At 34.9% G+C, this 23,016-nt stretch overlaps 2 protein-coding genes and 1 long non-coding RNA gene across 5 annotated transcripts in view; 2 read left to right on the forward strand and 1 right to left on the reverse strand.

Annotated features, from left to right (window-relative positions):
• mapk8ip2 (mitogen-activated protein kinase 8 interacting protein 2) overlaps window positions 1-2,656 on the forward strand; it is a 49,032-nt gene extending 46,376 nt beyond the window's left edge. For all 3 annotated transcript variants that reach the window (XM_055174484.2, XM_055174486.2, XM_055174485.2), the window contains one exon: window positions 1,582-2,656. In XM_055174484.2, coding sequence (XP_055030459.2) covers window positions 1,582-1,654 — 73 coding nt within the window. In that variant the 3' untranslated portion in view covers window positions 1,655-2,656. The remainder of the gene's footprint in view (window positions 1-1,581) is intronic.
• Window positions 2,657-4,626: 1,970 nt separating this feature from the next.
• Window positions 4,627-7,331, forward strand: LOC141349742 (uncharacterized). The gene is made up of 2 exons (XR_012357750.1): window positions 4,627-5,387; window positions 5,445-7,331. It is a non-coding gene; the product is annotated as an uncharacterized lncRNA (long non-coding RNA).
• Window positions 7,332-8,753: 1,422 nt separating this feature from the next.
• arsa (arylsulfatase A) lies at window positions 8,754-22,740 on the reverse strand. The gene is made up of 7 exons (XM_073853774.1): window positions 22,325-22,740; window positions 20,944-21,184; window positions 20,609-20,827; window positions 14,622-14,916; window positions 13,973-14,100; window positions 12,576-12,678; window positions 8,754-12,466 (listed from the first exon to the last, which is right to left on the reverse strand). Exons 1-7 carry the CDS (start codon window positions 22,546-22,548, stop codon window positions 12,171-12,173), a joined length of 1,506 nt encoding a protein of 501 aa, XP_073709875.1. The 5' UTR covers window positions 22,549-22,740; the 3' UTR covers window positions 8,754-12,170.
• Between the last annotated feature and the right edge of the window lie 276 nt (window positions 22,741-23,016).

The following is a 23,016-nucleotide window of genomic DNA, read 5'->3' on the forward strand; positions in this document are numbered from 1 at the left end:
TAAACGCTGACGGGGAAAGAGTTAAGCATGCTTCCAAGCATATTTGATCCATTTCAACAGTTGCACGATATAAATGTTAATGTATAAATTAGATGAATGTTGATTTATGAAAATAAACACCACAGCCTTAAATCATATTTTCATTGTGTCTTCGCTGCATCTGTGTTGGTTGTGAACTGCGCTCTGTTGCAGCCACACTTAATTCTGAGGAACTACTTTGTTTGGCGGAAGAGTAATATTTGTACTAATATAATTACAACTTATTTGTGTGTTATTTTATGAAATCCTGCTATGCATATGAAGTAACCGTTTTATAAAAGCAATAACCCCCGCGAAGCAGTGCGTTACCAGTGCATTTTGTAACAGCTAAGGGGGTTTTCTGCTTCGCGTCGTGCCTAACAACGCCCCTTGGCTGTTATAAAATGCACTGGCAATCCACTGCTTATTGCTTTATTAACACATACATTATTTAGTTTTTTTGCTTGAGCCCATATGCACTCTTTGAGGTACTAACATGAACTCTTTAGGTGCAAAGGTGTCCTTTTTGAAAGAGTACCGCCCCAGTGACATCTAATGACCAATTTTTGACCATTTTGTGTATAGGAAGCTCAGATGCGAAATCCTCTTAATGGTGCTCTGTGTAGATTTTAGCGATATCTAGTGGCGAGATTGTGAATTGCAAAAAACGAGTTCACATCTCACCCTCCCTTTCGAAATGCATAGAGAAGCTACAGAAGCCGGCACAGGACAAACCTGTCATCATCTGAGACAACGTAGTGACGAAACATGCTCTATAGAGCATTACATGTATGTCTGTTTACACCAGCCGCGGTAGAGGCATCAAGCGCGAGTGATTTCAATGTTAAGTCAATGTGAAGACGCGTTGACGCACATCTGGAGGTCTCACGGCGCAAATGAGTAAATTTGAACTTTTGTGGAAAAAGTGGCACGTTAACCAATCAGGAGCTGACTCTAGTGACGTGATTACAGAAAACGAGCAGAGTCGCAAAAGCTCCTCCCATGACGCGAATTTCCCCTTGAATGTCTCGATGACTAGAATTTCACGTGTGGCTTTTAAGCGTGAATGAAGCGAGTAAACTCAAAAGGGTGATTTCCCGGACAGGGATTAGCTTAAACCAGGACTAGGCCTTAGTTTAATTAGGAAATACAACTAGTTTCAACAAACATGCCTTACTAATGAGTGCATTTTGAGGCAAAACAAAGGGCACTGATGTATTTCAAGATATGTCAGTGCAAGTTGTTTTCAGTTTGGAGAGCTCTTACATTTATTTTAGTCTAGGACTAGTCTAATCCCTGTCCGGGAAACCACCCCAAAATGTTCAAGCAGCAAACTAGACGCGGTAGATGCAAAAATCTGTTAAATGCTATAGAAATAAATTGGGATTGAATTGAATTAAAATCAGAAAACAATATTTGGTTGACAATAATAACATATTTATCACCAAACCTATTTCCTTCCCAACCCACATTCCAACCGTTACAGAGACAACAATTTCCCAATTCAATTCATTCTCAATTCCTTTTATATTGCAGTGTTTAATCCCTTTTTTTATGTTTTAGGCGGGCATTCCAGGAGTACTATCAGGAGCACCTCGAATATGCCTGTCCCACCGAGGATATCTACCTTGAGTAGAGGAAACGGGTAACCATGGCAACTGCTGTCCTTCACGACAGACGTCTGTTCCCGGGCTCGGCCACTACGGGGCGCCTGCCAGCCTTTTCAGATGTAACATAGGCCTCGTGTCTTTATTCTCCTTCTCGGTTTCTGTCTTCTCTCAACATGAACTGAGCTGAATACTCTACATAGGCTCTTAGTGGTCTGTCTATTTATTTCATCGTTTATCCATTTAATTTATTCTCCTCATCGAGACGGATTGCTTGTTTATTTAACTTTTCTACTATATAATTACAGGAACATGGTTCGGGGCGTATACATTGGTTACATTTCATTTTTTATATAGTAATATGACTTCACACGTTTGAATGCATGGCTTTGAGGGTTATGCTCATAAACACACACGTGCACACACTGAAGAATACAATAAAGTCTATACAGGCGAATAGTGATGAAGGGTTTGAATCTGAAGACGCGGATCGTTTGTAAATATGTATTTGTTAGATTCTGAATCTGATACATTACTGTATTAGGTTTGTACTTAAAGGATTAGGCAGTAGGACGTGACCTGGAATCGGTGATGGGTCTACAGATTGTCTGTTCCAGTGTAGTTGAATGTTTACTGTACGTTTCTGATTTTACCGCAGTGTAAATAATGTATAATTAGAGTGGATTGTAGGTGAATACAGATGATCTTCTTTACACATTAGGATATGTGAGTATCCCACGTCACCGGTCTGTGGATGAGATAGTGGGACAGATTGCAGGTGATGGGCTGGATCTATTGGTATGTGTGAATGAAACCAATTCTGTCACAAACTTATTTATATTTACACAAACGAATCTAAAGAAAATAAAAGTTTACATAAAGAAGAAAAAGCCTTTTTAAAAACCATTAGGATTCATGCAATTGCAATTTTTTTGTTATAACTGAGCATATCCCACCACAAACCTTTTAAGTATATAATCGTCATTATTCTTAAAGGAATGTTCAATTTTCTTGGAAGAGGGGTCCAGGTGGTTTGCTCGCCACCATGTCATCCAGGATGTTGATGTCTTTCTTTGTTCAGTCGAGAAGAAGTTGTGTTTTTTGGGGAGAACATTGCAGGATTTTTCTCATTTTAATGGATTTGATAGACACCAACAATTGACACTTGGCTCAACACGTAACAGTTTTTTTCAACGGAGTTTCAAAGTACTATAAACAATCCCAGACGAGGCGTGGGGGTCTTGTCTGGCGAAGCGATTGTCATTTTTGACAGGGAAGATAACGGATGTACACTTTTGGAGCGCGGCTTCTCGTCTAGATCCGGTCGAGCGCGACCTAACTTAAATGCGTAGTGACGTAGGGAGGTCACGTGTTACATATATAAAACACAAATTTGCGGACCATTGTAAACAATAAACTGACACAAAGACATTAATTAGTATCAGTTGACATACAACAACTTCCTCATCCTCAACACTTGTAAACACTGGGGCGGAGTTTCGGGTTCGTCCTCTGTGACCTCTTGACGTCATGACGTATTGCGTGAGGTCGTGCTGGCGCATCACGACCGGATCTAGACGAGAAGTTGTGGTTTAAAAGTGCATATTTTTTATTTTTCTTGTCAAAAATGACAATAGTTTTGCTAGATAAGACCCTTATGCCTCGTTTGGGATCGTTTATAGTCCTTTGAAACTCCGTTGAAAAAAACTGTTACGTGTTGAGTTAAGTGTTAATTGTTGGTGTCTATTAAAGTCCATTAAAATGAGAAAAATCCTGCAATGTTGTCCTCAAAAAACATAATTTCTTCTCGACTGAACAAAGAAAGACATCAACGTTTTGGATTGCGTGGTGGTGAGTGGATTATCTGGATTTTTCTTTTAGGAAAATGGAATATTCCTTTAATAACGATTATCATATGTTCTTATTAAATGCCATTATTTTTTGCATTATGGTAATGAGATTCATATTTATTTGTGTTAGGATGACTAGGGTAAATTATGCTGAATTGCCATGTCATTGTGGTTTTAAAACTAGGCTTCATTTTCTTTATGTAATGCTTTATTTGTTTTAAAACATTGAAAAGCTATTCACTCAGGATAGTCCCATTCAATCTTTCAAAAACACTTTTTCTACAAATATGAAAGCCTCACCATTATCTGATCCAATGCATCGATCCATTTGACTGGAAAAAGCCTGTTCAGTTCATTCTCTAAAATTTGGGGGTTACAGAAAATCCCTTTTCATCCGGCTGATTTGTCCTTGTCCTGGCCTTGTCTGAGTTTGTTGATGCTGTGTAGAGCAGATCCCCCTGCTGGCCTTACTGTATATACCAATAGGACTAAAACAAACTGATACATACAATCCAGGACCTTATAACAGCGACAACATGCTGACAATCAAGAATAGGACCCAAATACATTTAGTGACTATTACAAGTCAATTTAGTGTATTAAAATCAAATAATGACATGCTAAATCAGCAGTGAAGCCATTTCTTATGAAAGTTGATTCAAGACAAATTAGGCAGTCTGGTAGGGTGACCTACCCTAAGGACTTGACAACAGAGATAAAGGTCCATTCACACCAAGAATGATAACTATAACGATAACTAAATTAGCGTTAACACCATTGAAAAGTAACATTATGTTTATTCTGCATGATGCAGTTTGTAAATGTGCATGCACTTTTCAAATTCAAATGGGTTTTAGTCTTAATGTTTATCATTCATCACTTCCTAACATTGCGATATTGGGTTGGTACCCTTATAGTTGTCATTTTCATTATTGCTTTTGATGTGAACACTGAAAAAAAAAAGATTTTTTAAGGTAAGTGGTTGCAATCAATTTATTTAAGCTACATCTAAACAAAAAAGATTAGTAAAGTAAAATAAAATATAAAACTTTTGTTTAAATGTAGCTTAAATAAATTTATGGCAACCACTTACTTTAAAAAAGTTGATTAAATTCAATGAATCATTTTTTTCATTGAAGGGGCTTAAAATTCTGTCATTATTTGCTCACCTTCAGGTTGTTACAAACCTGAATAATTTTTTGTTTTGCTGAATACAGCAGGAAACAGAACACTATTGACTTCCATAGTAGGAAAGAAAAATACTATGGAAGTCAATGGTGCTCAAAAACGATTTGGTTACAAACATTGCTCAAAATATCTTCCTGTGTGTTCAGTAGAACAACAACAAAAAAATTCGGTAGCACTTTATTTGAAGGGGTGTTCGTGGGGCTGACATGACACCTTCATAATCGTGACATGACATGTGTCATGAGCGTGGAAGAGATTTTATGCACGTTTATGACAAGTGCCATTAAGTGTAATTTTGTTCAATTATATTATTTTAATGCAAAGATGACATTGTTTGAGATGACAACTTGACTTAAACCAATACATCATAGCTTGTCATAAATCTGTCATAAACATGACATAGCAGAATAATTATCAAACTTAAGAAACTACTTAGCTTTATGGGTTAACACGACATTAAACTGTGATTTAAATGTCATTAAGTGTTAAAACTATGTAAAATATTTTTAAATACCTTAACAAAATGCAACAGACACGTCAAAAGATTATACTCACCAACAAAACTTGTTCTTCCTCACACAGAGGATTCTGAAATTTTCTGACATAGAATTAAAAATGAATAAATTATTTAATCAATTTAATTTAATGTAATTAACTTTGCAGCGATATGGACCCAACGCTGCACAGCTTAACCCATTATTGTACTGTTTTCATTTAATTTTAGGTGAATCGAAATGCAATAAAAAATAATTTTATCAATTTTAATTATTATTAGTATTAGTATTGTTATTAAATGATTGATTTTATTTGTTAAATACATAAAGGAAACTTTATGAAACATTATGAACTGAAGAATATTTGTGATGCTGTTATAAAACGACTTGATAGAGTATTAACACATCATGTCATTTTAATGACAAATTATATTTGTACCACTGTAGTTGAGGTCAAGAAAAATATTCATGACGCTGTTATTAAAACTATATGAAAGAGTATTAACACTTGATGACATTATAATGACAAATTATATTTGTATCACTGTTAAAAGTGGTCAGTTATGTTGTCTTGGTAATGTCAAGTTGTCATAACAAAGACATCTCAAACAATGTCATCTTTGCATTAAAAATTACATAATTGAACGAATGACACTTGATGGCAGTTGTCGTGGACGTGCATAGGGTCTCTTTCGTGTTCATGGCACGTGTCGTGTCGTGATTGTGGGGATGTCATGTCAGTCTTGTGAACACCCCTTCAAGTACAGTCTTATCAAAAAGTATACAGATTTGAAACAACATGAAGGTGAGTAAATGATGACAGAATTTTCATTTTGAGTGAACTATCCTTTTAAGACTAAAGCCCAATTCCCGGTAAGGGGTAAGACAGAGAAATGGGATTGGGCCTAAATTTGGAATTGAATATTAGCATAAACTTTACTGCATGCTGAATACTTTATTTTCAAATAGTATGTGAATCGCTTTTTCAATAGAGCCACCAATCTGCAGAGTTTGGTTGTAATCTCCATCAAACCCATCTGAATAAGCTAATCTTTAATATTACTTGATAATGAGAGGGATTTGTGTCAAAGTGAGGATTAGAATGAAACTGCAGGATGATGGCCCTCAACAAGCAGTCTTGCAGTATGCAACAATAAACATTGCAAATAGTACTGTAGTATGCAACATTCCCATCACCTGACCTCATTATGTGGCGTGCTTAATAAAGCAAGCACCATCCAGTTATCATGATGTCAGCATTTTAATCCAATTGTGTGTGTTTTTGCACATACAGATGCTTAAGCACGACACTCCCTGCAAATGTCACACAACTGGAAAGTCCAGCCGCCTGCAATCTGTTTCCACATTGACCTATTTATTGGTGACGGTGGTGACACTCTTACAAAGTGCGACATTTACCGAATATGTATGTGGCTTGTTTTCGGTTAGATGGCTGTAAATAATCTAGAGTCAGGATCGCCATGCTGTGTCCTTTCTGTTGAGTATGTTACTGAGATAAATATGTAAATTTAAAAGAAATACTACTAATAATGTTGATGATAAGAATCTCACAACCAAAAGCTTTGAATTAGTATTTGTATCTTTCCTTCATCCGCTTTACATCTGTTCGTTGGATGTGCTGTCACTTTGTGGCCAGATCATGATCAGCTGTGTCAATCAGATGTGTAATTTAACTTCATTGACACACACACAAAAACACCATCATCTGCATTTCACCATATGGTAAAATCGAACGGGTCGAATCGGCAATCGCATTGCTGAGAACATACGAATGGGTTATTTCGGAGCTCTGTATCCTTTAGTTATGACTGTTACATTTTTTGTGTTCATGCGGTAAATGAATATCTTAAATGTTTTAGCAATCTCTTTAGCCATTTGTAGTGACAAATTGGCTGTGAAACCCCTAACACCTTCAGGCGGAGCATCTAATACATTGATAACTTAAGCTTGGGTAGCTGAAATACAAATACAAACAAACTTCTGGACTTAAACATAATTCAGTCCTTCAGTGTATAACAGAAACAGCTTCAGTATGACAAACTATGTATCTTGTATCTTTAAAAATGACAACTTGTAAAAAAAACAACAAAAAAAATCTCACTGCCTTGTCATGGATTTGGTCTTATGAATAAAATACTATATGCTTGATGTCACCACAGTGTTGCTGTTTGTTTATTAAAGGTGCACTCTATCGAAAATGCTGGGTTATTTTCAACCCAGCGTTGGTTCAAAAAAGGACAAACCCAACGGATGGGTTAAATTAACCCATACAATTTTTATATTTGACCCAGCATTTTGGGCTGAAACAACCCAGCAGCTTAAATTACAACTCAACATGTTGGGTTCATCCCTTTTTGACCCAACACTGGGTTGAAAATAACCCAACATTTTTTAAGAATTTTTAAATTTTTTTCTGATATTTGTATAATGATAGTCAACCAATTTCCAAGCATGATGTTAATCTTTCAAAAGGTAATGAAGGTTTTCCATACAATGACAGAGGTGAGTTCAGAGCTGGCATATTTAGTACAGGCTTTATGTGGCATTACATCTTCACATACTGTAAAAAACATGCAACATTTTTGTCAAATCAAAATTGTTATGTTACTTTAACAATTTAAACTTGATTTGATAAGTCATGTCAACTTTTTACAAGCCAAAACTTAAGATAGTAGGTTGAATTGACTTGCAAAACAACGTTGTTTAACATTGCTACATTTTTTACAACGTTGTTTAAACTTAATGCTAAATTTTTTACAACGTTGTTTTAACTTTATGCTTCATTTTTTACAACGTTGTTTTAACTTTATGCTACATTTTTTACAACGTTGTTTTAACTTTATGCTACATTTTTTACAACGTTGTTTTAACTTTATGCTACATTTTTTACAACGTTGTTTTAACTTTATGCTACATTTTTTACAACGTTGTTTTAACTTTATGCTACATTTTTTACAACGTTGTTTTAACTTTATGCTACATTTTTTACAACGTTGTTTTAACTTTATGCTACATTTTTTACAACGTTGTTTTAACTTTATGCTACATTTTTTACAACGTTGTTTTAACTTTATGCTACATTTTTTACAACGTTGTTTTAACTTTATGCTACATTTTTTACAACGCTGTTTTAACTTTATGCTACATTTTTTACAACGCTGTTTTAACTTTACGCTAAATTTTTTACAACGTTGTTTAACTTTATGCTACATTTTTACAATGCTGTTTTAACTTTATGCTACATTTTTACAATGTTGGTTTAACTTTATGCTACATTTTTTACAACGTTGTTTTAACTTTATGCTTCATTTTGTACAACGTTGTTTTAACTTTATGCTACATTTTTTACAACGTTGTTTAACTTTATGCATCATTTTTACAATGTTGGTTTAACTTTATGCTAAATTTTTACAACGCTGTTTTAACTTTATGCTACATTTTTTACAACGTTGGTTTAACGTAATGCTACATTTTTACAACGCTGTTTTAACTTTATGCTACATTTTTACAGTGCAGAATAGGGGGAACAGCAGGTCCTGTAAACATACTTGAATACAGACTTATAAGAAACTCTCTGTTTTTTTTTACTTTATTTCAAAAAATCAGTGTAGATTTACAGAGAATGAATCTTAAAATACTGTAGAATAGAGGGTATGCATGTGATGTCACCTTTGGCGAAAATGACTGCGGTTACGCCCACTGAGTGGCAAAAGACAGAGCGGCAGAATTTGTGTACAGTGTGAAATCAACGAAAAACACGTCTAAATGGGAAAAAGCTGTTGTGCGATAGACTGTACTAACAGATTTACCAAGAATTTGGAGCTATCGTTTAACAGACTGCCAAAAACACCAAAAGGAGAAGTAAATTGATCGTCCATGCCAACGTCCACTGACCACAGGTGGGTTGACAAGTTGCTAGGGTCACTATCAAGTCCAACTAAATCGGCCGCCGCTAGAACAGCCAGCCATTTTGCTAAATGTTTCGCCACTCAACAAGGCGAGCTCCGACGTAGTCACGTGGAAAAGTGACGTCAATGCATACCCTCTATATAAACAGGAAGGTAAACATTCATAACATTCTGGCAATTTGCTTTATACAAAAGCAAAGTAGACAGCTGGTCCTATTAGGGCTACTGTAGAAACATAGCGGCGAAAATGGCGACTTTCATTCCCGCAGTGTATGTAGATAAAAATGTCTCATTCTAAAATAATAAAAACACAACTGTTTATTTTGTAAGGTCTTTATACATCACTGATAATATAGTTATGTATATTACATTGCTTTTTTGTCAAGAGATCCTTCTAAAAGTTACACAGTGCACCTTTAATTCTGTTGAACACCAAAGATACATTATTTTGATAAATGATGGCATCCACTGACTTCCATAATATTTTTCCCGGTGGTTGCTGTCAACTGTGCAGTTATCATTTATCAAAACATATTCTCTTATGTTCAGCAGAAGAAAGAAACCCATACAGGTTTAGAGGGTGAATAAATTACCAAATATTCATTTTTGGTTGAACTATCCTCCTAATCTTCTTTAATAATGTATGACAGGATACACTAACATTCCCTTTCTTTGCTTTGTTAAATCGACCCGGTCACATTTCACTTCAAGACATTTTGTGTAAAGAAAATAAGAGTTTTAGGACCATTAAGATTACACCATTTTCATAACAATTAATTACATTCGGATTACTGCAATGCATCCGGTGTAAACTTTTTAATTCCAGTTACTCTTAAAGGCCATTCTTATTACAGTAAAAGTTTTTTTAATGCAAGTCAGCATAAATTAAAAAAGAATAAATAAACCATTATTTATCTCTTTTTATGTTGGAGTGAAATTTGTTTTCAGGTTTTGTAAGACAGATTAAACAAACCTTTGACTAAAAAGAGCAGACCCTAAAATCTGTAGAGGCAGTTTCCTGGACATGGCGTATAAAATGCTTGTCTGAGTTGCATACATTTAAAAGTACATTGTACTGACATATCTTAAAGAGTAACTAAACCCTAAACCAACTTATTTTAGTTAAAGATCTGTAAGAATGATGCTTTATTAGTGCTGTTCATTCATTTTAGTAAGTTTTTTGACATTTGGATATAAAGTGTTTCAATACTACAATATATGGTGTAAAAACGTCTGAGTGCTGCCCTCTTCAGGTTGAACGGTGGCTACTGCAGTTGAATTTTCCTATTGGATGTTGGGTCCAAAAAATAACTCGTGACGTAAGCAGGTTCAAGCTCACCACGCCCTTCTTACGATTTCACTACACACTTGGGTCGTCCCCTCTATCTCCGTTGGGATCTGCCCACTTTTCTTGCATTTTTCAAATATTGCAAGTGGGTGGAGTCAGGCTCTTACTAGGGGTTTAGTTACGGTTTAACATATATCAGTGCTATCGTTTTGTCTCAAGATCCACATCTAAATTTTTTTAAGGTTTGTTTAAAAACTACTTAAATGACCTAATATGTCTAATGGGGCTACACACCAACCTCAAATTCAACAATCTGAGTAGATTACATACAAAGTCAATGCAAAGACGTGAATAGACGCAAACTCACACTGGGCGATGTGAAGCAAACGCGCCTTCACGCAAGTTGAAAATATTCAACTCAACAAAAAAAATTTGCATGACATGAGTAATCTAGAGCGAGGAACGCTATGCTTCGCATTTGATGTGTGCGCAACATAAGGCCTAGACAATCTGATGGGGCATACACACCAAACACAAATTCAACAATTTGGTGAGTAGATTACATACAAAGTCAATGCAAAGACGCAAATAGACGCAAACTCGCACTGGACAATGCGAGTGCCACGAAAACACACGCTATTTTCTTCAAACGCGTCTTAGCGCAAGTTAAAAATATTAATATGAAGCGAAAAATTGGCATGACACAAAGTTAAATCCCATGAGTAATCTAGAGCAAGGAACGCTATGCTTTGCGTTTGGTGTGTATGCAGCATAAGGCCTAGTCAATCTAATTGGGGTGTACACACCAAGCACGAATTCAACGATTTGCGTGAGTAGATTACATACAAAGTCAATGCAAAGACGCAAATAGACGCAAACTCGCACTGGACAATGCGAATGACGCAAATTGGGCGACGCGAGTGCCACGAAAACACACGCTATTTTCTTCAAACGCGTCTTAGCGCAAGTTGAAAATATTAATATCAAGCGAAAAATTGGCATGACACAAAGTTAAATCCCGCAAGTAATCTAGAGCAAGAAATGCTATGCTTCACTTTTGGTGTGTATGCAGCATAAGGCCTAGTCAATATAATTGGGGTGTACACACCAAGCGCGAATTTAACGATTTGCGCGAGTAGATTACATACAAAGTCAATGCAAAGACACAAATATACGCAAACTCGCACGGGGCAATGCGAATGACGCAAATTGGGTGGCGCGATTGCCACAAAAACATGCTATTTGCCTCAAATGCATCCTCGCGCAAGTTGAAAATATTCAAATCAAGCAAAAAATTTGCATGACATGAAGTTAAATCCCATGAGTAATCTAGAGCGAGGAACGCTATGCTTCGCGTTTGGTGTGTATGCAGCATAAGGCCTAGTCAATCTAATTGGGGTGTACACACCAAGCGCGAATTCAATGATTTGCGCGAGTAGATTACATATAAAGTCAATGCAAAGACGCAAATTGACGCGAATAGACGCGATGCGAATGAATAGCTTGGCGATGCGAATGAATAGATCTGCCATGCGAATTGGGTGGTGCGATTGCCGCGAAAATGTGCGGTAACGCTTTAAAAATATTAAACTCAAGCGAAAAATTCCAATTTGTATTTAGTGTGTATGCAGCATAAATCCTTTCCGGGAAACCACCCCATAGGGTACATATAAAACTATAGTCTAGGTCAACAAGCAGCATACTTCAAGTTTAAAACATCGTCTAAAAACCATTTTCCCTTGTGTAAAAGTATGTACTGGCAATACTTGGCAGTCTGCCGTTTGGCTTCTGCCTCATCACAGCTCAGAAGTGCATTGACAGCACTTGGGTTTAGGGGAGCATTCGGGTGTACAGCAGGGCTCTAGCACGGGATCCCCCCCTTTTCCAATCTCACTCTCTCCAAACACCATAGAAGCTTCAAACTGCACCCTTAAATCATTGATCTGCTGGCGCACAGGGTCCCAGTCTGAACCAGTGAGGTTATAGTTTTCTGAGGGGTCTGCCTCCAGGTCAAAGAGTAAAGGGGGGTCATAATACTTTAGGGCTAAAAAGGAACAGTCCTTGTCTGGAGTCGTCATACTGTGAGTTGCACCTAAATTACAGGAATGAAAGGAACGAAACGACATAATGAAAAGAATGCTTTAGAAAAATTAGGAAAGAGGTAAAGGTTATATAAAGAGCCTTAAGAAGGAACTGCATACCTTGCGTGTAGAAATGGGCTTTGTATTTCCCCCATCTCACTGCAAACACACCATACTTCTCGCTTGGATTGGTGGGATAGTAAAACATGGCCTGCCTTTCACTCTGAAATACCAATCGCAAATTTGAAAATGTCACTTCCATTAAAAAAGCACATAGACACAGGTGAACAAAGTCCAACAACTAAAAAATACACATTGCTAAATTAAAATGAAATCTAATGACTTCAGTCTCCTCAAAAGAGTTCAAGATTATTATTATTTTTTATTATTGATTGTTTAGTGCCAATTTACTCAACACTAAATACTGACTTTTACCCGAAGAAGCCATTTTGCTTTTAAAATTGTGTTTCTTTTAATTTTGAAGATGCATGTATGTCGGTCAGTGACAAAAACGATTTGGCAAAATGAGAAATTCTAAAATCTTTTTAAAAAACTTGTTTTAAAAGCATGCATCAGGTTTATTTCAATGCACATAGTGCATTTATGTTAATTTTATGCAATAAAAAATTACATTTGCACCATTTTTATGAAAGTTAAGACTTAATAGACCTGAAAATGTCAAATGGTGTAACCGCCAATTGCGCCAAAGAATGAGAAATATTAAATATTTTTACCTTGATGGCATGTAAGCATAATCATAAAAAAATCATTTTAAAATATTATTTTACTAGTTATTTCCAAATGTAAATTTTAATGCGATTTGTCCGGACATATGCTGAAAACAGCTCTGTTTTTTAAATAATCTTTGGCAAATGATGTAAACATGTATGTAAAAAAAATCATATTAAACTAAACTAGATGATATATATTCCACATTTTTTATGAATATATTTATATTTTCATTTAAAAAAATACTAGTTACACCAGTTGATACAGCCCGGTTATACCACATTGACATTTTTGCAATTATCCCCCAAATATTCTTTCAAAACAAAATAAAACCAGAAATTTTAGACTTGGTCCTCAAAAAAGTGAATGTATGCAAATAATATGCTAATTTTACCCTTTTACATTTAATTGAACCATACGGACACAAAATAATTAATGTCACGTCATTGACCCATGTATGTTTTGTTCATGACTCTGAATCTGATCTCCATCAAAAGTCCTTCACAAAAGTTTTTTGCTCAAAATTTTGTATTTTTTAAGAAGCTACCCATATTTGAGAGGTGATAAAAGATAACACATAAAGATTGGATACAAAGTGATTTTTTTGTTTGAAAGAAGAGGGTCTGTTTTTTATTTGATAAATTGTATGTATATATATTTTTAAAAAAAAATTCCAGAAGGAATTAAACTTGTAAAAATCATAAAAAATGCTGGTGCGGGCTTTCAACTTTTTTTTTTTAAACGCTAGCGGGGAAAGAGTTAATGTTTTTCATAATGTTGTGTCTTACCGGTCCAAGACTGAACAGGATATTTGTCATTTCCACTCCATCTAGCTGCACCTCAGGTAATGAAGCCCCAGCCAATTTGGCAAAGGTGGGCAGGATGTCTAAAGAACTGGATAGGGCATGAGTGACACCTGTGAACAAACACATCGGACCACATTCATGAGCTGTGAGTAATTCACAAACATTATTGTTAGTAACAATTAGAACAACACGTATAAAAGGTGCCCTTTAAAAACATGCAATGTGTTAAGATGCAGAGTAACATCACTTTCTTTTTTAAATGATTTCAAAAACGATAGATCGGACTAGGATAAATTTTGCATGAAATAAAAATAATATTAAGCCAATCTAGCATACAAAAAAAAAAAACATGTTTATTATGATAAATCACTTCTTTATTCCTCACACCATTCCATCATCTATGGCTATATTCACGTAATCCATTCACATGTTTGACGAGGGGCAATTTGGTATCTCCAATTCACCTAACTTGCATGTTTTGGGCCTGTGGGAGGAAACCGGAGCACCCGGAGTACCCACTCAGCCATTGCTGCCCCACTTTGGCTTCATGCTCTCACTTATATGTAATATATAGTTAATGAGACCTAATGGTTTTTAATGACTCAATAGGTTGTTAATATTCTCTTAGCACCTGGTTTGATGAAACCAGGCCAATATGCAATGGCTGGTTCTCTCATTCCTCCTTCGTAAGTTGTGCCTTTGCCACATTTCATCAGTCCTGCGTTTCCCCCTCGAGACCTCCGCATCAGCTCGGGCCCATTGTCAGCGGTGAAGAAGACGAGTGTATTGTTGATCACACCTGTTTCCGCCAAAGTTTGCAGAATCTTCCCCACTGTGCCATCAAACTCCATCAGAGCATCACCGAATGGCCCTCGAAGAGACTTACCTGCATACTCTTCACCTGCATACTGAGGGTAGTGTGTATGCTAAAGAGATGGAGAAGACATAGAAAAAGGGTAAGATAATACTGTAAATCTTAGGTTTGTATATTTGGCGTACATACCACATACTATTTTTAACCACTTATGTGGCGCAAATCCCTTTTAAGTGTGGGGGGAAATGTGATGTACACCTTCAAATAAATTTTTTTGTCCTAAAAGCCCAAATCCTGGTCTTGTTTTAAAGAAGATACTTTAGATTTTAAATAAATAAATAATTTTTTAAATAAATAAATAATTTTTTTATTATTATTTTTTTTTTAAATAAAAAATTGGTATAGCAGTTTAAATTTGTTTTAAGAAATAAAAATATTTCAATAACATCATATTTTAATAAATAAAATTATAAAAATGTAAATATTTCACAAATATGTAATAATGCAAACATGAAGCCATAATTCTCAAGTAGTTGTGATCACAAAAAATGTGGTTTGTGTCACAGTTTTAGTGATTTTACCGACAACGGCCACTAGGTGTCAACGGTTTGCTGCACACTCTTGTCACAAATTAATAAATTACTGTCACTTCATTATTATTGATGCAAAAAGGTTTTAAAATATAAAAACTACATTCTTAGAGTTTTCAATGATACATAGTTTGTCCATGTTTTTTAAAGTTTATAATAGGATATAGAGTTATGAATAAATAATAATTAATATGCATTCCTATGGGGGGAAGTCATGTTACAAAAAACTGTCACTACATTATTTCTATCATCCTTGAAATATGAAAACTACATTGTTAGAGCTTTCCGAGGGCTATTTCATAAAACTCGCTTGGAAAAGCGAGGATTAAAGTTACAAACTCGACTTGAATTAACCTAACAAATGAGGCGAGGCTAAAGCGGTTTCAAAAAAGGCAAATGAAGCTTACGCAATCCAACTAATGTGATCCAGATTTCCCTAGTCAAGATAATTGCGCGTGCACGCTATTCTTGGGCAGCCCTAGAGGTCGAGCGTGGATCAAATCGATCAAAGTTAAAGAGAAAGCGGTAATTTTTGATAAAAAATGTATGAAAATGTACTACTGACTGAAAATTATAATACTGCTGCAATAAACAAACCCATAAAATAATTGGAAAGTCCTTATGGATTAAATCCCTGCACGCAGAAACTAAATTTAAATATATTGTCTTGTTGTTAAAGTGATCACATTAAAAGCATGAAACACCGTTAAAAATGATGGCCCAGTGGTTAGTGCTCTCAGCAGCGCATGCGGGGATCCGGGTTCGAGCCCCGTCAATGCTTATGTAATTTTTATATGCTGTACTTTTTAAAAATAACACAAATCTTAACTTTTAAAAGACAATTTGTAGTTTACTAAGTAACCTATATAATACATATTTAGCAGATGAATGATTTTAATACATTTATAGTAACTTTAAATGTAACTTAAATTTATTTATTTTTTATTTGGGGGTACATTTCAAAAGCAGCAACTTGAGTGGACAATAAAGTAACAGGTGAAAATAAAATATAAATATATTGTTCATAAGAAGTGTAGTTGATTTAAGCATAATCATATGCTAGAAGAAGTGTCTAATCTCATAATGTTAGCTGCCAAAGATGTTGACTGGCAATGAGGAGAGCACTGGCATCTATCAGCAGCACAGCTTTACTCCTGCAGATGAAGTGTGTTTGAAAGAAAAAAATGGGGTCACTGAGAGCATGGTGGGTGAACAGCATATGCATTTCTGAATTTACAGTAGTACAAGAAATGATTGTGTAAAATCATATATGTTACACATATTCTTGACCAATCATTATTACTTGACATGTTACTCAAAACATTTTTGGTGGCAAATAATGTGTGCGTTATAGAGCCACAAGTCATCATGTTAAACCCTGGGACTATGAGAGATTTTAAACCACTGGGTTATTATCACACTGTTAAAAAATTAGCTGTAGTTATGCAGCTGTTTGCCAGTAACTTATGTATTTAAAGGTTTATTATTTACTGGCAACAGTTTGTTCAAAGTTAAATCAACATTAAACATTAACAAGTCTATGATTTTACAGCATAAAACTATAAAATAACAGCCTCATGCAAAGCATTTTGTGAACCAGAAATCCTCATGAACCTTTTTCTGTTGTTTCCTTCATATTTTGGTTCCCAGAATGCTTTGCATGAGGCTGTTATTTGATGGTTTTATTCTGTAAATAAAAAGACTTGTTAATGTTTAATGTTCATTTAACTTTGAACAAACTGTTGCCAGTAAATAACATACATATAAATCTACAGTAAGTTACTGGCAAACAGCTGACAGTAATACTGTAAGTTCTACATAAATTTTAAAAGTGTAGTGTTAGGTGTTGATAGATAAACAGAGTTTTATGAATGGTTACAGGGTGAGGATCAGTTGAAGAAAAGCCTGAGGTATAAGTACATTATACTGTAAGTCTACAGTACAAGCCTTGGGAGCTGAAATTATTGTATGCTGGACATTAACAATCTTCTCTGTGATAAAAAAAAGAATTTTAACTCATTACAACAAAATGCCAAGAGCATACCATCACATAATTATATTGTATTCCTTCAGCCATGCAGACACCATAATTTTTTTTAATTTCAAGAAAAATTTTACAACTAGAGAAAGATACAAATACTGTAGATCTTTAAAATAATGTGCATTTTTATGCACACCAAGCATAAAAAAATTAAATGACTGTACTTGACTTTTGTGTGTTGTATATTTAAATTAAATTTCCTCTTTGTGTGACAGACAATCTGAATAAAAAAAAAAAAAATATATATATATATATATATATATATATATGTATATATATATATATATATATATATATATATATATATATATATATATATATATATATATATATATATATATATATATATATATATATATATATATATATATATATATATATATATATATATACAGGGAGTGCAGAATTATTAGGCAAGTTGTATTTTTGAGGATTACTTTTGTTATTGTACAACTACAGTGCTCTTGGTCAATTCAAAATGTTAACAAACCCTCAAACCTGAACATTTAAGTAGTAAAAGGGAAATTTTGGCTTTCTTAAGAGAATATTTCTATGTAAATCATTATTATGCAATTATTAGTGTGCAGAATTATTAGGCAACTAAATGAAAAACAAAGATTTTACCATCTCACTTGTTTTTTTTTCACTTGTTAAAGTGAGAATAATAAACAAACTCTAATTTACAAAAAAAAATAATAAAACAATAAAAAATAAAAAAAATATGAAGACTCAGTGACCAATATAGCCGCCCTTCTTTTCGATGGCAGTCGCGGGCCTTCCGGTCACGGATTCAGTCAGTTTCTTGATCTGGTCTGGGCCAACGTTTTGTGCACCCACAACCACAGCCTCCCAGACACTGTTCAGAGAGGTGTACTGTTTACCTTCACTGTAAATGTCCTGCTTAAGAAGGGATCAAAAGGTCTCAATAGGGTTTAAGTCAGGTGAAGAGGGGGCCATGTCACTGGTTTTTCACCTTTGGGGCCTTTGCTGGCCGGACACTCGGTTGAGTGCTTTGGTGTATGTGCTGAAGCGTTGTCTTGCATAATAAAGTCTTATTGAAAGATGCAGATTTTTTCCTCTACCACTGCTTGAAGAAAGTGTCTTCTAAAAATTGGCAGTAGGTCTGAGAGTTGTTTTTTATTTCCATTTTCAACCCAAAAAGGTCCAACAAGCTCATGTTTAATAATACCTGTCTGTGCCTGCCTGCCTGTAATGTAGAAGACACTTTATTCAAGCAGTGGTACAGGAAAAAGTTTGCATCTTTCAAGAAGACTGATTATTTTGTAAGACAACGCTCCATCACATGCATCAAAGTACTCCACTGCATGACAGGCCAGTAAAGGCCTTAGAGATGAAAAACTAATGACATGGCCCCCTTCTTCACCTGACTTAAATCCTATTGAGACCTTTTGAGCCCTTCTTAAGCAGGACATTTACAGTGAAGGTAAACAGTGCACCTCTCTGGGCAGTGTCTGGGAGGCTGTGGTTGCGTCTGCACAAAATGTTGGTTCAGACCAGATCAAGAAACTGACTGAATCCGTGAATAGAAGGCTTGTGACTGTTATCAAAAAGAAGGGTGGCTATATTGGTCACTGAGTCTGTATATTTTTTTGTTTTTGATTGTTTTGTTGGTTTTTTTGGAAATGTGGAGTTTGTTGGTTGTTCTCACTTGAACAGTTGAAAAAAACCCAAGTGAGATGGTAAAATCTTTGTTTTTCATTTAGTTGCCTAATAATTCTGCACACTAATAGTTGCCTAATAATGATGTACATAGAAATATTCTCTTAATAAAGCCAAAATTTCACTTTTACTACTTAAATGTTCAGGTTTGAGGGTTTGTTAACATTTTGAATTGACCAAGAGCACTGTAGTTGTACAATAACAAAAGTAATCCTCAAAAATACAACTTGCCTAATAATTCTGCACTCCCTGTATATATATATATATATATATATATATATATATATATATATATATCATCAATACGTTGCAATTATATGAATTTAGATACATCTTAAATTTGTTAATAAACTATTATCCTTATATTGGGGTAGTTAAGATTATCATTTATATTCAACATTTGATAGGCCTATAATATACCATATTATGAAACACATGTCTATATTTTATTAATTATTATTGTAATACAATTTATCAAATTTATTATATAAGTTGATTTTCTTGAATTGTTAGATTAATAGTGGTTAATAAAGTCAAATAAAATGTCAAAAAGTCAGCTGTAATATAATTGCATTTACATTTCAGTGTCAGTGGAAGTCTAGTTAAGCAACAACTGAGGCTTAGCCTGACAGTTAGCCTGCTCCAGACCAGGCTAGTTTGCAAGCATAAGTTTCCATAGTAACCGGGGTTGAACTAGTTCAAGTTTGTTTTATGAAACGAAATCCACCGGCAATAAGCCAGACTTAACAAAATAAGCCTGGCTTATTCTGTAATCTAGTTTTATGAAATAGCCCTCCGGTGATATATAGTTTTCTCATGATTTGTTTAGGTTAAGAGTAGGGTTTTAGTGTTATAAATATGTAAAAACAAATTTGGCCTACCTGTGGGCCCGTGACATTTTAGAAATTGACTCTCACTACGTCATAATTCTCCCAAAACATAATTCCTTTACCAAAATGGTGATGATAAATGAAATCTATACTCTTAGAGCTTTCAAACGATATAATGTTTGTTATGATTGGATAAGAATTTACATGCAAAACACTGAAGTAAACGTAGGCGTCCCGCTGGCGGGACAGTGACATTTAGCAAAATATAAATGTTTTGAGGCACACTCTCTTCATAAATCTATCAATAACTCTACCTACATAATTTATTTTATAAAACACTGCTGACATATGTATTCTAGAGGCTTAGACCTTTTCAATAATACATAGTTTGTCGTGATAAATAAATAATTAACATGCAAAATATTACAGTAAACTCATCTGTCCCACTCATGGGACAGTGCCCCTTAATTAAGATAATAGTAGTATGTATACTTTGCACAGTATGCAAATTAAGTGTAGGGATGGAATAACCTGAATTGCCAAAATGCGTAGTATCTAATCAGAGCACATTGTGTAGGATGATGTATCCCATAATACAATGTGTTTATTTAGACATTTTGGCCACAAAATTTAAATGCATGCTTATTATAGTTATGTACTTACATGTGAAGGGTAGTAAAGAAAGAAGGGTTGCTTATTATGGACAGCATCATGTATGAACTGAGAGGCAAAGTTGCTGTAGGTCTCCTCAAGTGTCAGGAAATCTGCCGGCTGCTGCTTTATAGTCTCATTAAAGAAAATAGGAACAGTCACCATACCCACATCACAACGCCCAAAGCATTTTATATCTGGAGGGAAGCAGGTGAGATTCTCGCATGGACCCTTTGATGGAGAAAAAATGTAACTGTTGGTATATACAGTACACTGTGTCATGGGTAGAGAGAAAAGCAAAAGCAAACATTGTTTGTATTGTTAGTGTAGAAGTCATTCATAATTACTTGGTCGTGAGAGTACGGGATACCAAGATAATTGTCAAAGCCCTGTCGGGTGGGCAGGTAAGTGCCGTTCAGCCCAACACCCAGATGCCATTTTCCTATTATGGCTGTTGAATAACCCTGAGACTTCAGCACTTCTGCGATGGTGGTCTCGTTGAGAGGGAGACCCCCTTTTGATCCTGGATACAGCACACCCGGATAGATCCCGGATCGAGTCTGATACCGACCCGTTAACAGAGCTGCCCTAAACAGAATGAACATCGGACGTGTTTGGCATAGTAACAAGCATGTGACTGTGACATTCCAAACATTTACATAGTATACATACTGTACTCAGTGTTGGGTGTAACTAGTTACTAAATAATTAGTTACTGTCATTTAATTAGTTTTTCCTTAGGGATTACTCTTATTTTTCCAGTAATTTAATTACAGTTATTTCTGATGTAATTTAACTAAATACTGTGCATGGACTGTAGATCAATGATACATAATACAATAGTGGATTTAACATCAAAAATTAAAAGTTTAACGCTAAACTGCATGTTTTTATGTATCATTCTCACTTTAAATACTTTGGTGAGTTAACAAGAATAATGGTAACACTGTAGTTTCCAATTCTCACTATTAACTGGTTGATTATTAGGATTAATATTACTGAGATATTGGCTGTTTATTAATACTTAAAAAGTTAATCTTAATGCCTGATTCTGCAAAACCTTATTCTACATTCTTAATCCTACTTAAATCCTACCAATACTTAAACTTAACAACTACTTTACTAAGTATTAATAAGCAATAAGCAGTAATTAGGACTAGGTCTACATTGAGGCAAAACTAGTTAATAGTTAGTTAATAGCAAGAATTGGACTTTAAAAAGTGTGACTAGAATAATTTTAAATGATTTTAAGCTGTTCTTCTCTTTGTATTATAAAATAGGATTTAGAAAGTAATTATTAAGTAGGCTAATTAAATACTTTTTGGAGAGAGTAATTTGTACAGTAATCTGATTACATGGTTGAAGATGTAATTAGTAACTAGTAATCAATTACTTTTATGAGTGACTTAACCAACACTGTACATAGGCTACTATACATTATTTGAATAGTATACAATACATACTGCACTGTGACTGCATTCCTTTAAACGTGTATTGTGGCGCAATACACGTAAATCATTAACTAAATGATCAATTATGTAACTTTGTGATTAGATAAGAAATCAAGACTTCAAATCAAAAGATAGTTTTACTGACGCACAAAAATCTGATGACAATAATAATAATAATAATAATAATAATAGACTGCTAAATACAATTATGATTGTATATCATAGATTGTTGATTATGTTTAGATATTGGTCATTAAACAGGTGGGTTTGGTTTTACCTGGAGGGGCTGCACACGGGACTCGTGACGTAGAAGTCGGTAAAGCGTAGCCCGTTTGCCGCGAGCTTGTCCAGATTCGGCGTCAGAGAGCTCGGGTGCCCAAAGCATCCCAGGTCACCGTAACCCAAATCATCAGTGAACAGAAGCACGAAATTCGGCGGATTCGCACGAACACATTTAGCTGTCATCAAAGCAAAAATGAAGACTATCTGAATCGAATCCATGATCTGCTACAGAGCTACACACCGTTAAATAGTTTCAAACCGCAGCATGACAGATCCGAATCGGTTCTGTACCTTGTCCTTAAACGCGTGTTGTGAGTTTCACTTTTCGAAGATATTGCCTTATAAATCAAGCTGTCATTTAACCAGAATCTTTTGTTGTTTCCGCGTGGCTCATATGATGACAGTCATGTGACGCAGCCTGATGGGATATGTAGTTTTTTCCCCTATAATAACTGTAGTCCATTATTATTAACCCGTTTGAATGATAAGCCGCACGAGTTTGGATCACAATAGAAATTTATTTTTTATTTATGTATTATTGTGCTGGTTTTTAAGTAACAAATAATCACTTTATGTAAACAAAAGCATTTTCCAGAACAAACAACAAAATGTTTAAAAAAAATACAATGGAATCAAAACGTCCGCTGCTTTTTACATTTAGTTTTTTATTATAAATTACATTATTGG

Source organism: Misgurnus anguillicaudatus, chromosome 15 (assembly GCF_027580225.2).
Source record: "Misgurnus anguillicaudatus chromosome 15, ASM2758022v2, whole genome shotgun sequence".
NCBI classification, from domain to species: Eukaryota; Metazoa; Chordata; class Actinopteri; order Cypriniformes; family Cobitidae; genus Misgurnus; species Misgurnus anguillicaudatus.